The sequence below is a fragment of the Aptenodytes forsteri genome, unplaced genomic scaffold, assembly GCF_000699145.1.
Source record: "Aptenodytes forsteri isolate BGI_AS27 unplaced genomic scaffold, ASM69914v1 Scaffold66, whole genome shotgun sequence".
Classification (NCBI taxonomy): domain Eukaryota; kingdom Metazoa; phylum Chordata; class Aves; order Sphenisciformes; family Spheniscidae; genus Aptenodytes; species Aptenodytes forsteri.
The window spans coordinates 2,551,341-2,568,882 of NW_008795131.1; the positions used below are offsets into that span (position 1 = coordinate 2,551,341).

The following is a 17,542-nucleotide window of genomic DNA, read 5'->3' on the forward strand; positions in this document are numbered from 1 at the left end:
CCTGCCCGGCGGTGGGAGGGGAGAGCGCGGGTGGTTCCTCTCTGCTTCCCAGGAGAGAGTCCGTCTCCCGCAGGGCAGCGCGAGTGGGAAATCCCGCTTCAGCGCGGGATCCGCAGGGGAGGGGGCGAGGGGGGTAAATTAATGAGGTGGCCGAGCTGTCTCCGTGTGTTGCTTAATTTTTTTTTTTTTTTAATGAGGCTAAGACGTCTTATAACCGTAAGGACGTATTAAATCATTTTATTGATGTTCTGACTTGTAACGTCATCTTCTGTGAAGAAAACCCACATATTGCAGTGAAACGTGAAAGCTACTGCGGGCTTCCCTGCAGCACAGCTGTGGCAGTGCGGGCACAGGAGTGCCAGGTCTACGCTTTCTGTCTGCTGGCCTCTAACAAATCCTAGGGCTGGGTGTCATTAAACCATAACCACATGCTAAGAGACTATTTCCAAGTGATGGCCTTCAGTTTCTTTAACGTGGCCTTCTAAAGGCACCAGTAACAAATTCTAAAATCGCTCCACTGCAGGAATGCGAGGTTGCCTTCTCAAATAAGCAGCCACCTTTAATGCCACCTTTAATGCCTCTCCGTGAAGCTGGAGTACAGGGAGGGGTCTGGAAGCGGTGATACAGTTGTGCAATGTGTACTTCCTATCTGACAAGTCTGTAGGGCGAAGTACTACGAGCCACGCTTCTCATCCTGAGTTGCTGTAGCTGTGATGGTATTAAACTTGGCTTCACTCCTGAGAAGTATTTTTTTGAGGAGAACTTGTATAATAAAAGTTGCATCGACATACCTAGGCGGGGTCTTCTGGCTTCAAGCAACCCGTCTGTAGCCCTGCTTCCCTCCGGTGTCAGCGTCTGTGTGTGGTTTGTGCTTAGCTAACTGGGATTGTGGTGGGCACTAACATCGTGATGGATTTGCGTGATTTGTAGTGACTTTTTTCTAACCCAAATGGAAAGAATTTAATTTCTAGACACCTTGTTAAAAGAACAGTTGCAAAATACTTATTTTGCTGTGTGAATTACCACTGTCTGTAGCGTTATTTTTAGATTTAAAAAATGCTGCCATGGTTGGCTTTTGTCTAGCTAGTTAACTGTTGAGCATTGGATGATTTTACTTCAACATCAGTTTAAAACCAGGCCAGAATTCATAGCTTAGGTGTAGCCCTGGACTCTTCTTTAGCGAGCAGCACTGACAGGAGAATCTTTTCGGTTGACCAGAGCTTCAGCTCTGAGCAAGCGTTCTCGCCTGGTAGTGGCATGGCCTAGAACCGGGTATTGAGGATGTTCTGTTACTCAGGTGAAACTCGTCCCTCTGGGTAGCCCAGCTCTTAATAAAGTGTTGTGGAAATGCATCTATGATACATTATTTAAGATCCAAACCTTGCATGTGACCCACTACCAGGTCTCTAATGACATGAGTACTGTTACGTAAAGACACTCATCTACTTCACTCCACAAGTGCTGATAGGTTTCAGGCCAGCACTATTGCGGAACGTGACTGTTCTGACTAAAGACTGATTTATCTGTTTACTTGTATTTTTTTTCCCCTGTTCCTATTTAACTTAGAGCACAGACTTACCCAGTATCTTTTACAACTGCATATGTGAGCTGGTCTTTTGTAAGGCTGGGTGTCCAGCCTTCTGAGCCTACGTGCGCGTGGCTCTTGCCCATAATGCTTCAGTTTGCCGTAACTACCGAACTTCCTCATTTTATTTCATTGAAAAAATTCTGAGGAACTCGAATTCTCAGAGGTACTGTTTTCATGCTGAAACTTCTGACTTGCTGTTGGAGTAAACTTTGAGAGCAGAAACACTGATACTGCTACATTTTTGCTGTCCGGAACTGCTTTAGCGTATTCCAGGCTGTTTGTAGGAGGTCCTCATGGACTCAATAATACAATTTCTTGAACTGTGCCTGACCTACATCATCTGGGAAACTTGTCATACAGGTGTTGCGCAACACTTGCAAGCTTGCAGGTGATGCTTCACGAAAGACAAGGTACCCAACTGGAGCCCTGTTCATAAAAAGGCAGGTGATGGATGTAAATGGGAAAGTTCTTGCGAGGCTATCGTTGGAGTTGCTTTAATTAATCTAAAAGACTGACAGTCAGCACCATGTGTAGTACGATACTCATTCTCCATGGATCCACTACTGCAGGTCAGAAAATGGTCAAGTAACTGTCTGTACAAAGCTTGTCCTGATCTTACGCTTCAACCCAGTTGCACTCCATATTACACTACTCGAGGCATGCTGGCGTTATCTGTGGTTGTCAGCATCTTGGCTAGGCGATACGGGAAAGAAGAGTTAAAGGCTCCAGAAGCCCTGCACTGTTGTGCTCCTGAATGTCTTGTCTCTTTGGTACGCAGTACGGCATGCTTTGTCCCCACAATTTGAGCTAGAGATCTAGTCTGAGCAAGTAAGATGTGGCAAGCAGTTAGCTTACTAGGGCTAAGTAAGCTTTCTGGATGTTTACTAAGTGAAGTCTAAAAACAAAATGTGTAGTCAGGCTTCAGGTCTTGTTTGTTTGAGTCCTGCTACATACCTCTGAAATCTCAGTAGTCGCAAATACGTAGGATGTTATCTCTGTATTGTCTATTGTAGATGCCTGCCTTGCCACAAAAGAACATCAACAACACGCTGTGGAGAAACTTTTTCCTTGGGAGTTTCCACGGAGAAACTTGATTCCTGTGCTATCAAAACTACTGGACTCGTGTTATAAAACTTTATAGTGCTACTTTTTTTTTTTTTAAGTAGCCATGAGGAAACAGTCTAATGGGCGTGTAGTGGGAGATCAGAGTTCAGTATGTCGAATGATTGCAAATCTGGCTGCTCGTATCCAGGTTTTAGGGATTCCGTAAGTTGGTGCCTCTGTGTACTTGAGGGTGAAAGCACAACACAACTGCTTACGGTGGTGGGTGCACAGACCTTTTCTAAGATTACTCATTCCTGATGAATGAGAAGGAACCAGACAAGTTAGCAGGTGATGAACTGTGATTGCCATTTGATTTAGTAGTACTACCCTGAAATACCTAAAAATTGAACTTGGACCAGGCACACCGCTGTGTGTAAGTCAGTCACTGGTGTGACTTAAGGCATTAAGGCATTCTGAACCTAAATATATTAAAAAACCCCCTTAAATTATTCTGTAGACTTGTCTAGACAGTACAGAAAACTGTCAGCTCATGCTGTGCGCTTGATGCTGAGACAGAACTACTCCTTTAAACTAGGAAAAGGGTTCTTGTATCTATTGGCCATTGATGGAGCAAACCTGAATGGTGGCTATGCTGTTCTAGTGTGGTGGTACTTGGGTGGCTCTCAGAATCATAGCTAGCTATGCCAAAGAGCTAATAAAACTGGACAGCCGAGGCATCATAATAAAACTTACACATTGACTACTTCATTCTAACAATGACGAACAACAAAATGCTTCCATGTATTGTGCTGGCAGTGAGACAGTTTAATACATCCTAAAACACTAAATCTCTGCTACAACAGCATTAATTTGAAGCAGCTAAGTCTTTTGTTGATATTTTAAGTCGGGAATTAAAGACAGGACTGCTGTGCCTAGCGCTGTTTTGGTGGGGGTCTTGCCCTCTGCTTCTTAGTGGGTCTGAATTCCTAAAACCAGTGAGTTTGGAGTATTCTTGCAGAGGGAAAATCTGTAACAAAGAATGCTGTGAAGAACTGAAGTGTCTTGAGGAGTGTGTGTGTGTCAACTAATTGGATAGGAACAATTAGTTAAGCAGTTTATAAGCTATTCCTCTTGGCATGTCCATCGTGGCAGGTACTGAAGTCAACAGGCCTGCTTGTCTTGGTGGCAGTACTCACTAGCACTTTGTGCTGGGACTGTGGTGGCTTAACCAAAGATAAGTAATGGCAGCCAGTGGTTCTCAGCTGTGGCTTGCAACTGAAATAGTCACACAGCATGCCTGTGGCTGCTGAGACCGGGTGGCTACCTCAGCCTATTGAGGGTGAGGCAGAAAATAGGAAGGATATAGAAAAGCTCTTGAATATTATAGAGGTCTTTTATCTGTTGAAAACATAACTTCCTAGCCTGTCACAGACTGTAACTCTTACCTTGCGCTGGTAAACATGAAGTACTTTGGAGCCATTGACTGGCTGTGGGACTCCTGTGTTAACAGAACTGCAGTCAGTAACTAACAGATCAGCACGGGTATAAATCTTTTGTGCGACTTAAGTTTGCTTTGCTAATTTTCATGTATGGAACTAAATGGGTGGCTGAAATGTAGCCTGGTGTCTACCTTGTTCAATCAAAGCCTAGTAAAGCACAGCCTTGCAATAGAGCTAAGGTGACTCACCACACATCAAGGAGCTCCATGCTTCTCAAAAGACTGGGAATATTTCTGTTAACCGGCATTTCCCAGCTACGTGATTTCTAGCTGCATGTAGATAAGGAGTCTGGGCACAGGCTAAGCAGCTGCTTGTGGCTACAAGAACAGTGGTTATATCCTGTTGAGTGAGAGAGTTGAGGTGAAATGCGTACTCAGCAGTTCCGTGCCCTTCCTGGTAGGCAAAGAGAAATTATTTGACAGCTAAGCAAACTGTCATAAGAAAGCAAATGTTCCAGGAAGGGGTCAACAAAGAGACTCTTGTCAGCAGTTTTACCACTCAGTTTGATGTCAAACATGCATGTAGTATGACAACTTCTCTGGGTAAGTTACCAAGAATGTACTTGAAATTATCTTCCAGTGAAAAAAATAATTTTACTAATGAGACTTTCACTTACCACGTTATAATGATTCACCTCTCAACACTGTTCAGATAAATGTTGTCATAGAATTTGATGGTTCAGTACAGCCTGCAATTGACTGAAGTATCCAACCTTGAGTTAGAGGAGTCCTTCAAGGCAACATCTCTGCTGAACAGAAGAGTTGCTGCTGTCTCTGGCAACCTGTTTCATGGTTCCACTCTAATGGGCCAGCTACTTCACAGAACACTTTCTTCTCAACATGCTTTCAGGAGACTGGTATAACTGAACTTTCCAACAAATGTTGGTGTAAAATAACTTGAGCTGTAAATTGGTTGCCCAAGCACAGCTAGCAAGTTCTGCTTTCATATCTGCTTGAAAGCCAAGGAAGTGGTTTTTGTAGTATAATGTAGGAGTATCTTATGATTCCTTCTTTTTTTCACAATCTTTTAAACTTGTTTGTGAATTGGTGAAAGGTAGTGGACCTAGATGAGTGCAATACTAAACGTTTGTGCGTGTGGTTCTCTTTTCTCTGTGGTAAGAGGAGAAGGGGTAGAAAATCTGCCATAAACCCCTGTACTCTTTTAGTTGTAGTGCAAACTCAGGAGTTTGTACATGGAATAGTATTGAAATTTTCATAATAAAAGCCTCCAAAGAAATACCTCCTGTCGTGTTTCCTAATAGTAATCTCAGTCTCTGTTTACTTTGCTTAGCTTTATAAACACTCCTGCCTCACTCACCTGAACTTTAGCCTGTTTGGGCAAGGAAATAGCCTGCAGTACAGCGAATGATCTATACTCTCAAAAGGTCTGTGCATCAGGTCTGAGTGCAGCCAAGAAAAGTTACCATTAGCCTTACCAGCTGAGTAGAGCAAGTGCCACCCTTGGCTGGTGACACTCTTGTGTAATCAAGCGCAGAGATTGTCACCGTTAGAGTCAACTTCCTGTCTCGGTGCTTGAAGCAGACTTGGTTCGTGCACTTGGATCTGTTGAGATTAAAAGATGAAATGTTAGCAGAAAGAGCTTGTGTACTTAATGGTTGTGCCTCCATCAGAAAGCTTCTCCAAGCTTTCTTCAGAGCTCCAGTGCCAGTCTAAATCTTTTCAAAGAAATACCTAGACTTTGGAAATGGCCTTAAGTTTAAAAAGGGCCACATCTTCCAATACTAACTAGGGTTGGATGCCTCAGACATGACACCTAGCAGATGGCAGTTTGATCATGATTAAGATAAACCCGTCTTGCAATATCTTCGCAATTTTAATTCAGTGGTTAAGTCTAGACCTCCCTAAGAGGTCTGCCATCTGCTGGGACTTGCTTCTTCGATTTGTTCTGTCAACAGTGTCGGTTTGAGTATAGTGCTGTGAGTGATGCCAGGCAGAGTACTTGGCACTCTGAAGCTACCCTCCTCTACCAAATAAACAAGGAAATGGAGTGCTTGATAAATGATTTTGCACCTGTTAAGCTTGCAGCCCTAGCAAAAGGAAAAGCCACATCCTAGTAAGTCTCTCCAGCTCTACCAGGTGCAACTCTTGCATCTTCAAACCTTCTCTGCCTGCAGGGGTGTGACCAGGTTCCATACAGCCCTGCCTAGCTGATGTACAAATATCAGAGTCTCAGGCCTAGGGAACACTACCCAAATAAAGGTGTGAAAGGGAGATGTGAACTTAAATCTGAAATCTTCTAAGTGAGTCCATGTTGCTGAAGAATGTGTGGTCAGGTTCTGTGATGCTGGACCTCAAACACTGACTTAAATCTGAGTAACAGAGTTCTGACCTGTCAAGGAGGTAGGGTTTGATTATTTTTTTAATTGATTTTTTTATAGCTGTAGCATTAAGACTAAACCTTGGGAGAGCTGATAAAACACTTGCCTTTCACCAGAAAGTTTCCTGGCCTTATTACCAGGTGGATGGATGTAAAGGGAGCTGTCTTTGAATGAAACTGTTCACTGTGTTAAGTTACAGGAAGCGTAGGTATTCTGCCTTGGAAGAATGGCTTCAGCTAGTCAGTCATGGTAACTATCTTGGTGCCTAGCTTCAGGAATTACATTTAAATCTGTTCTGCTTCTAGTCTTATCTCTCGTAAAATCTTTTGAAGAAGAAAAGCTGGGTAGACCTAAATTTACTAAAAGATCAGTGTTATCTCTCTGTAAACTAGTTGTGAAATGAGCCCTTAAACATTAAAGAGCCTGAACATGTTTTTGGTATTGTGAGGAGCTTCAAATGGTGAAGTCCTCTCTTGAAAGAGCAAGGTAACTTCAATGAAATAGTGTCCTTTAGGACAAAGGACTTAAATGCAGAGTGACCGGAGAACCATACACAAAGGCCGAATCATCTAGAAATTCCCTCCTTCAGCAGACCCAAGGAGCTAAAACTGACTTCTTTTGAGTCTCAACCTTAAACTGTACCAAGATCTGTCTGTCTTGATTCACTGGGTGATGTAGATGATCCACTGAAGTGCCTTTTATGAAGCTTGTTCTGTTAACTTGGTGTACTGTAACTTAGAAGTTACTTGTTCCTCGCATGTGCTGTCTGAAAGCCGGGGCAAAGGGGGTAGTATAGTAAAGCACCCTCTTTATCAGAAGCTGCGAGTAGGCAGGAACAGAGCGGCTGAGGCGTGGTCATCTCGGAGCTCGTACAGAGCACGGCTGATAAGAGCTTAGTGTTTTGCTTCAAACTAGTACAATAGTACTAAAATGGCTTTGAAGGTCGAGCCCTTCTTGGGAGACCTTGGGCTTGAAGTTCAGTTTCCCAGAAAGAAAAATATCTGAAGTATTAGAAGTGATAATTCCCCTAAGGGTAGAAAACTGATCTTGAGTTTTTAAGGTATATCCACCCACAAGCCGGGTATCTGTATGTGAGGTGAACTAACCATTCTGCATTTCTACTGCTAAAAATGGAATAAACTTTGTTTCACTACTGACTATGTTTCTACTAACACTACTGTGTTTCCTAATATACTAGCCTGTTGCAAACACAATGAAGTGGTATTAACTAAACTGTGTTTTGTTGCAAGCCATACCAGAAACGTAATTTAAAGGTATGCATTTACAGGTTTACAGAAGCAGACTGTGGCTCAGCAGAAAAGGAGGTGGTTTATTGATATCTTCTGTGTTAAGTACGGCTGTGGATGAGCCATTTCTGATTTCAATAGTGTCCATCTCGTATGTGTTAGCTCTGCCTCCTGGGTGGTGTATAGCCTTGCTGCTAGACAGGACTAGGCTAATTGCTAGACAGGTAGCTTTTTTTAACTCTACAAGGATAAAGATAAAGCTCAGACACCTCACATGTGATGTTAAGCTTTAAACAGTGATAGCTGCCAAGCTCAATGGAATAAGTTAGGGCTCTGGAAGCAAAGCTGGTGGGAGTGAGTGCTGAAGCTGCAACTCTGGCACAGCTGCCAGGAGCAGGCAAGTTCAATGTGCCTTAAACCATATGAGGGGTTCAAAAGCTGAGTTCTCAAAACAGTAAGTTGTAAATGGACCTTGAAGGCAAGGCACCAAGTGCTTGAACACTGCAGGGCTTCTTCAGGAAGCCTGCTGGGCTTAATTGAAGATGGGCAAGAATTTGTGTGCCGTGCCATTTTTGGGTAGCATGGTTGTATTGTCACAAAAAGATATGTGAAGCCTAGTATCTCTTGCGACTTTCAGAAAAGCTGTTCATGTCTATACCAAGGTAGTAACTTAATGCTAAACCTTTTTTCTTTTCCAGCTCCAAAATCTGGGCATCAACCCAGCAAACATTGGGTTCAGCACTCTGACAATGGAGTCTGACAAATTCATCTGCATAAGAGAGAAAGTAGGAGAACAGGCTCAAGTGGTGATCATTGACATGAATGACCCCAGCAACCCTATTCGAAGACCAATTTCAGCTGACAGTGCTATCATGAACCCTGCCAGTAAAGTCATTGCATTAAAAGGTATGGAAGTCCTGATAAATGTTCGAAGTGGATGGAGAGCTTTCTGTAAGACTAGTTTATGACTGACTTAAGTCTCTTGGGCAATTTATTTGGGAGGATCCCTTACCAATTTTCCACAGCTTAATGGGAGCTTAAGTTTAATGCATTTTTCAGTTCTTCTGAAGGTAGCTGGGCAGTAAGTTTCAGTTAAGGCTTCCTGCTATTTGCCAATCATTAGGATGAGTTTTTGCTTCAGTCAGAAGAATGCTTACAGCTTCCGAACAGGGAGAGCTGGAAGGAAAGTTCAGGCTTTAACATACTTCTCTTAAGTCTGGAATCATGTTAGAGGGAAGTGAGACGTGATATCCTAAGCATATAAGGTCTATTAGCTAAGCCTCCCTTTACAGACAGGAAAACTAAGACTTAGGGAGGAGGGGAAGTATTCCTGAAGGTCTTAGTCTGGCCTTGCTGGAAGAGGCCAGTGCGCCAATTTGTGCATATTTATTATATCAGTCAGCGATAAGAAGTAAAACTATGCAGGGAAGACTTGTGTAGCGTATAAAGCACAAGGTCAGCTAACTTGGTATCTCTGGTGATACAGAGAACAAGCATTCCTCTGGAGTCTCCAGAAATGTTGATCTCTTTCCCCAAGAGGCCCAAGAAGGTCAAATACTGTCACTCTAGAAATGCATATGTTGCTAATGGAAAGATTTATATGTATTCAATGTTAGTTAAGTTTGACTTTAATATTGTGCTGCTGTTTTGTCACAACTTCAATGCTTTCTTGTGTGTGCAGATGGTGAGTTATTTCAATTGACTGTACTAGTCCCTGTCCTGTCTTATGAAAAGAAAAAGCAGAATCAAATTGTTCAGATCTGTGGTGTTTAAGCAGCTGAAAGCCTAAAATTCAGAGGTTTTTCATGCCCTCTCGAAAAAGGGAACCTTAAGATTCAGCAAATTAATCCACTCAAGAACTCCGAAGTGTACTTAAACTATCATGATCCTTGATTTTAAGCTTTTTATAAACAGGACTGACTCTTTTGACTTAGGTCTAGATTTTGCCTCTTGATATGCCTTGCATAGCATGTAGGATACATGTTACCTGAATGTCATCTCCCTTGACTCTAAAGCTCCAGCTGCACTAGATATGGAAATAAATTGCCGGTCTGTAGCCTGAGTGGCACTGTATTAGACAGTCTTCTCCAAACTCTGGAGAAACTCCTGACTCCGCATCTTATGTCAATAGCTGAACTACTGGTGGCTTCTAACTAAACTAATCCTTGGTGAGTGAAGGCACTCGCCCATATGGCGCTGTGACTTTAGCAAGCTGAGTTACAGTTAGTAACTGTAGCAGATACTCTGACCTGTACCTAGTTTTACATGATCTTTAATATTCCTCTTGGGCTACGCTAGCATGTACTTAAATAGATGTCTCCTAAAACTAGAAGAAGTTGGTCAGAACCTTCCTTATCTTCTCAACAGGAAGAAATAATTTCTTATATGCCACTGTGTTGTATAAACTGGTAGAAATGACTGCAGGTGGCTGTTTAGGATGTATGTATGCAACATTCTGTGTAATTCGGAGAACTTTTCCTCTTACCTTATAGAGCTTGTGTTGGTCGCTAGATTCCTTTCCTTGCACAGTTTCTGTTAGTCTGGTTTGTAGCCAGTAGCTGTGTATCCCATTAGTGCAACCTGAGGGTTTTGGTTAATGAGTCTGAATTACGAAAGCCCTCTGCCAACTTGATTGTTCCATGTAGTGCTTTCTTTATTCTTGAAACAGATGTGGACATAGTTTTTAATGACACTGGCATAGCTCTCCTCACAACTTTCAAGAGACTCCGCATTATTGTAACCTAGTTTTGATGTACGTGAAGTATCATACAACTTGTTTGTGTAGCTGAAGCTCTTGTCTCCTACCCAGTTGTTTTCCACATATGTTTGGTTGCTCAGTAGTGGCAAACTGGTAAAATTAGCCCTAGGAGTGTGGTCTGGTTAAAAGTAATAGCTGGTTGCTGAAGATACTGCCAGTATATAACAGCATTTTCTTGAAGGAAGTTACGAGGGTTTAATATCATAGTGCAGCTCTTCTACTTTTAACCAGTGCTCGAAGTAACAAGTGGAAGCTGCAACCTGGCTAACAATGTTGTTTTTTCTAGCTGGGAAAACGCTTCAAATATTTAACATTGAAATGAAGAGCAAAATGAAGGCTCATACAATGACAGATGATGTTACCTTCTGGAAGTGGATCTCTCTGAATACCGTTGCCCTTGTAACGGATAATGCAGTCTACCATTGGAGTATGGAAGGGGAGTCCCAGCCTGTGAAAATGTTCGATCGCCATTCTAGTCTTGCTGGCTGCCAGATCATCAACTACCGTACTGATGCTAAGCAGAAGTGGCTACTGCTAACTGGCATATCTGCGCAGGTACTTTACCACTGGGGAGGCCTGCCAATGGAAGGCCCGGAGCTTGTCTCATTTCCTTCTTCTATAGGAGCAGGACTGATAGGTTTTTGTTTCCTTTCCTAAAACATTGTTGGGAGTGTAAATGCTTGTCTTGATCTTCAAATAACAAACTTTTACTGTAAGATTTTCAGTTACACTTACGGTATAAACATTAGTACAAGGTTAAGAGTTTTAAGTTATACCTTTGTAAGAGAAAGCATGGCATGGTACTTCAGCTTGATATGACAAGTTTTTACCAACACTAACTTAAATGAAATTACTGGCCAAGTGCCTGTTATTCCTGACTCTTGTTCTGTCTTGTCTAGCAAAATCGTGTTGTGGGAGCAATGCAGCTATATTCTGTAGATAGAAAAGTGTCGCAACCAATTGAGGGACATGCAGCTAGCTTTGCGCAGTTCAAGATGGAAGGAAATGCTGAAGAATCCACTCTCTTTTGTTTTGCAGTAAGAGGGCAAGCTGGGGGCAAGGTAAGACTTGGTTTGAAATATGCTGTAATCTTTAATGACTTACTCTGGTTATCTGCTTCCAGGAAAACAAGTGGTTTAATGCACAAAGTTGCCTTTAGGAAAAAAGTGAAGGATGCTATATATCTAATGTATATGAAAACTGGTGCATACAGAGCTTCACAGCAGGGACTACCTGATGTAGCAGGAGTCTGTTTCGAGTCATGAAGTGAGGTGTCATGTGATGACCAGCCTAATTAGCTGCTTGAAACATGTGACTCTCGGCTTCACAGGCTAAGCTTAGGGAAGCTGGTGTAATCTTTCTTTGATGCTGATCCCCAGTATCAGGCTTAACTTATTTCCAAATTATTGGATGAAAAAAAATTAAACATTAGTGTTACAAGGCTAACTAGTGGTCTCATACTAACACTGGAATTACGTGAGCTACTTTGTGACAGCTGAAGCAAGGTAAAACCAAAGCTAGATTCAGAGAAACATCTTCAGACCTGTCTGTAGAATGTTAGCCAAGTTGAAAGAGTGCATGTAAAGTGACCTAACTGAATCCTTAAACTTCTAAGTAGCTAGGGGTAAGTAAAGATCATGGTTAACTGTTTCCCTTATTTGTGGTACATGAATACAATATGCCACACCTTTAGCCAGTGAAAATATGTAGGAAGACTGACTTAGTTTATCTTTGCACAAGCTTGGGATTAAGGCGCAGCAGCAAAAGAATTGCTGTATCTTCATTGCTGAATTTATTGTTACATAAATTAAATACAAGAACTAACAGACTAATCTTATCTATTGCACAGTTGCATATCATTGAAGTTGGCACACCACCTACTGGGAATCAGCCATTTCCAAAGAAAGCAGTGGATGTCTTCTTTCCTCCTGAAGCACAAAATGACTTTCCTGTTGCCATGCAGGTATGACAGCTGCAAACGAGCACAAGAACAAGCCTGTAGTTTCTCTTGGTGGATGTGACACTGTAACAGGGCACTGGAAGCCAGGTGGTCACTATATTGACCTGAGGCTTGGCACTAAACTGGTGTGATTTCTGCTCCTGCTTCAGTAGTATTAGAGTAAAGGTGGAGACTGAAGCAGCATTCAAAGGCAGCATGTTCTTATTTATGGAAGAAATATCCATGTGTATTTAACTGTCTTTCAAGCTCTTAAAACATCATTCTACTGTGATAGTACTCAAGTATTAAGTAAAAATATAACAGCACTTCTAGTTGTCCTGAAATGGCACAGCTATCTGCTGCTTCTTAGAAGCACTTACTCGTTTTATCTAACACCAAATTTGATTAATCTGTTCCTGTTTTGCAGATCAGTGACAAGCACGATGTGGTGTTTCTCATAACAAAATATGGCTATATCCACTTGTATGACCTGGAAACTGGCACCTGTATCTACATGAACAGAATCAGTGGAGAGACCATATTTGTTACTGCACAGCATGAAGCAACAGCTGGAATTATTGGAGTAAACAGAAAGGGACAAGTAAGGAAGCTTGGCCTGGAAACCACTTGTTCAGCTAATCGCACTGGCCCTTAATGATACACGCTGTAGTGTACATATCAATGTCTAAAAGTTTCCAGAAATTAACAAGACAGAATAATAGAATGAGGAATATGGTAGTATTGGATAGCTGAACAGGAGTGCAGCTTGTCTGACTTCTGGTTTCTTCTACAACTTAGGTTCTGGTTGCATAATTTTTGGGGTTTTGTAATGGCAGTCAGTGGATCTAAACACTGTGCTACTGTTGAGGATAGAACTAGAATATACGTCTCTTTTTGGGGCAGATTGTATCCTCTTGCAGAGCACGTGCTAATGGGAGTCTCAAATACGTTAACTTTGAACTCTGTTCAGAACATCTGATGCCTGACAGTGTTCTGAGCCCTAAAGAAAACTTGCTGCTGTGTCTCCATACACATCTAACTTAACTAGTTTAAACCAGTCTACTAACATTGTACAGCTATGCCTTTAGACTGAATTGGTTTCAAATGTCGTTGCTTGTTGAGCATGGGTAATACAAAGCAGAAGACTTGTTCCTAGTTTATCCTCTAGGATTGGTTACTTAAGACACTAAGTACAGGTTATAGAAAGATAGTGCTTATATCCCTGTATTTCTGACCTCTGTAAATACCTCAGTTTAAACTGACTGTTAATCATCTGCCTTGACGCAGTAATTGGATGGTAGAGGCTCTTTCTAACCAGAGGTCTGTTTCTTAAATAAAACGGCAAGACTCTGCGGTTATCAAGGGATGAAAAAACTTCCCATGTGTGCCATAGCTTTCCTTTTAGAAGTTAGCTTAGCCCTTAGCTTGCTTCTTATATTTGGACTAACTGGAAGTTTTCCTTGGTGATTTACTCAGGTGCTCTCGGTGTGTGTGGAAGAAGAGAATATTATTCCTTATATCACAAACGTGCTGCAGAATCCTGACCTAGCTTTACGAATGGCTGTCCGCAACAACCTGGCAGGTGCTGAGGAACTCTTTGCCAGAAAGTTCAATGCACTGTTTGCACAAGGGAACTATTCGGAGGCAGCAAAAGTGGCAGCTAACGCCCCAAAGGTAATAGACTGATATTCAGAACAGTACTGAACTCTACTGGCTTAAGCTTCTTGCTTCAGGAAAGCTCACTGAATTTCATGAGTGGCAAGACCAGAATCTTGTTACTGCTCCTGTCCTAACATAGTACTTAACATACCTGTGAAGAACCTGTACGCAGTGTGCTAGTATTGATTGTATGCTGGAAGATCTTAAAGCTTGTATGAAGCCCACAGAGTGGGAGAGGAATAAATGAAGTAGTAATGGCTATGAGGCTTAATGTTTCTGGTACTTATCTTTACTTCTCCAATGATTAAAAAAGTCTCTGTGAAAAGACAGCCTCTAGCTGAGGCTGCACCTGGAAACAGGATAAAAAGGACAGACTAAGAGACTAAATTCAGGTGAGAGGAACTTTCTTGCAAGAACAAGGGTGTCTTAATTCTGTAGGACAGTCTTCGGAACTTAAATCTGCGTTGCTACTGAAACAAGTCTAACAGGCTACTATTGCACATCTTCTGTCAAAACATCAAAAAAAGGCAATGTCTGAGCTGATGTTCAGCTATACTGCTTCTGACTTATTCTGGGCTGGCAAAACATAATGTTGCTGTAGCAAGCATTTCTAACTTCAGCTTTCTGGAGAAACTCTTGTCAAGCCACAATAGCAGAAGAGAAAACTAAAGTGCATCTCTATTTCTGGCAGGGAATCCTGCGTACTCCAGACACCATACGCCGGTTCCAGAGCGTTCCAGCTCAGCCGGGACAGACTTCACCTTTACTCCAGTACTTCGGCATTCTGCTTGACCAAGGGCAGCTGAATAAGTACGAGTCACTGGAACTCTGCAGACCAGTGCTTCAGCAGGGACGCAAACAGCTCTTGGAAAAATGGTTAAAAGAAGATAAGGTAAATGTGGGGTAGATACCTTTAGAGCCCTGGACAGGGAGGGACGTAACTGCTTGACAGCCTCCCCTGCCTGGAAAACACAACTGGGCAACTCATCAATGCGCTAGTGTGATCGAACAGTTGAGCAACAGGTGTTCACTCTACCTCTAACTATGACCCATATTACCACAAGAGAATTGATCAAATACTCTGAGCTTCACTCATTCTACTTAAAATTACAGCAGGGTGAACTTAGTATGGAAAGCTTCTGGGCCGCTGCTGTTCTTTCCCAAACCACTTCAGGCTTCTTTGGATACTGACTTGCATATGCTTTGAGTTGTGGTTAAACTTCTGTAATTAGCTGAAGAAACGTGCTGATACGATGTATCGCCTAATTCTTTTTAGCTCTACAAATGCATTTCTGACTCCTGTACAACAGCATAAGGAACAGAGCCCACTAGATCACTGCTGAGTCAGATAATGCTATCAAGCTGGACCTTAAGGGTTTGTTTTTTTTTTTTTTTGAGAAGTCCAAACGGAAGACAAATGAGGAAGAAGTTAATAATGCATTTCAGCATGGCACGGTCAGGGTGGACTGACTGTATTTATATCTTTAAACAGCTGGAGTGCTCAGAGGAGCTGGGAGACCTTGTGAAATCTGTAGATCCTACGCTAGCACTTAGTGTCTATCTGAGAGCCAACGTTCCAAACAAAGTCATCCAGTGTTTTGCTGAAACAGGACAAGTCCAGAAGATTGTTTTGTATGCTAAGAAGGTGAGAGGAAATTAAATTGCCATATCTGTCCTGTACTTAAGAATGTATGTACTTAGTGTATGTTCCAAAGTAGCTGAAAGTAATTGTGGGGGAATCTGAGATCCTGTGTAGTACCTACTTTGGCCTAAGGTTTTGTTATGAATAATTACTGCTAGACTTCATACACGTATCCTTTCACACTTCCTTGTGTAGCCTCTTCCAAATGAGGAAATCCTGACTGTGTTGTGTTAAGCTACTGACAGTAGCTTTTACTGAGCTCTGCATTTAACAAGGCGTGTGCTCTTGCTGAGTTACTACTTTTCATTATCTCTTCAGGTTGGATATACTCCAGACTGGATTTTTTTGCTGAGGAATGTAATGAGAATCAGCCCTGATCAAGGACAGCAGTTTGCACAAATGCTTGTTCAAGATGAAGAGCCTCTTGCAGACATAACACAAGTAAATAATTTTATTGCTATGAAATGTTAACTTCAAGGCCTTAAATTGGTAAGAGGAGCCATACTCTTGCCATCAGAGAAAGATTTACTTTACCGGGACAATGCTGTTTCTTGCCTGGTTTTAAGAACACTAAATGACAGCTTAGTGCAGTGCCAGAATAAACAGTTTAGCTTTGGAAGCTGCACTTGATGTTACTCTTTAAATATGCTTCCAGTTTCTAATCAAAAGCCTAAATATTTTTTTTGCAGATTGTGGATGTCTTTATGGAATATAATTTAATTCAGCAATGTACAGCTTTCTTGCTGGATGCACTGAAGAATAATCGTCCCTCAGAAGGTCCCCTGCAAACACGTTTACTTGAGATGAACCTCATGCATGCACCTCAGGTATGCTTTCGGAGTTATATTGGATCAGGCTTGTCTGTAGCTAGACTAGTCACTACATTGTGGTCCATATCAAATGCTAGTGTGATAGTGTTTAGGAACTAAATGAAACTTTTCAATATTCCTTCTAGGTTGCAGATGCTATCCTGGGAAACCAAATGTTTACTCATTATGACCGGGCTCACATAGCTCAGCTGTGTGAGAAAGCTGGCTTGCTACAGAGAGCACTTGAACACTTCACAGACTTGTATGACATCAAGCGTGCGGTAGTTCACACTCATCTTCTCAATCCTGAGGTATGAGATGAAATATCCTGAATCTAACAAAAGCCCAGGCAATTAGTAACTGCTTTCAACATTTGACTTGAGTGTAGAGTGTTCTGCTTGGGTCTAAAATGGCTTACGTGTCTTTGCAGTGGTTAGTGAATTATTTTGGTTCCTTATCGGTAGAAGACTCTCTGGAGTGTCTGCGTGCTATGTTGTCTGCTAACATTCGTCAGAACCTGCAGATCTGTGTCCAGGTAGCTTCAAAATACCATGAACAACTGTCAACACAGTCGCTTATTGAGCTGTTTGAGTCTTTCAAGAGCTTTGAAGGTAAGTTCATGCTCTTGCCTCTAGCAAAAGGAGCTAGTGCTCACCTCATCATACGTTGTATATGAAGGACTGTCTGTTTGCTGAAATCTAGAAAGCCATATTGAGCTTAAGTACCTAGGCCTCAAAGCTGTCTTGAAACCTGACCTAAACCTTAAAGTTCCCCCATTAAGGGGGGCACCAACATTCAGTGTTGCATATTTTGGTTTTCTGAAATGCTTGGAGCTCTAGACAACCTAAAAAGCTAACTGAAGAAGCTGCTGGCCTTTTTTCTTTGTCCAAAATTGAGAGCAGCCCTGCGGAGAAGGTCTTGGGTGGATGAAAAGCTGGATGTGAGCTGGCAATGTGCGCTCGCAGCCCAGAAGGCCAGCTGTACCCTGGGCTGCACCAGAAGAAGCATGACCAGCAGGT

The 17,542-nt window shown here is 42.1% G+C and overlaps 1 protein-coding gene across 2 annotated transcripts in view; it reads left to right on the forward strand.

Annotated features, from left to right (window-relative positions):
- Positions 1-8,411: 8,411 nt before the first annotated feature.
- Positions 8,412-17,542, forward strand: part of CLTC (clathrin heavy chain) — a 26,573-nt gene continuing 17,442 nt past the window's right edge. For both annotated transcript variants that reach the window (XM_019471812.1, XM_009278211.2), the window contains exons 1-12: positions 8,412-8,622; positions 10,761-11,029; positions 11,374-11,535; positions 12,324-12,437; positions 12,841-13,014; positions 13,890-14,087; positions 14,764-14,964; positions 15,565-15,717; positions 16,033-16,155; positions 16,404-16,541; positions 16,670-16,834; positions 16,954-17,134. In XM_019471812.1, the coding sequence (XP_019327357.1) occupies positions 8,466-8,622; positions 10,761-11,029; positions 11,374-11,535; positions 12,324-12,437; positions 12,841-13,014; positions 13,890-14,087; positions 14,764-14,964; positions 15,565-15,717; positions 16,033-16,155; positions 16,404-16,541; positions 16,670-16,834; positions 16,954-17,134 (2,035 nt within the window). In that variant the 5' untranslated portion in view covers positions 8,412-8,465. The remainder of the gene's footprint in view (positions 8,623-10,760; positions 11,030-11,373; positions 11,536-12,323; positions 12,438-12,840; positions 13,015-13,889; positions 14,088-14,763; positions 14,965-15,564; positions 15,718-16,032; positions 16,156-16,403; positions 16,542-16,669; positions 16,835-16,953; positions 17,135-17,542) is intronic.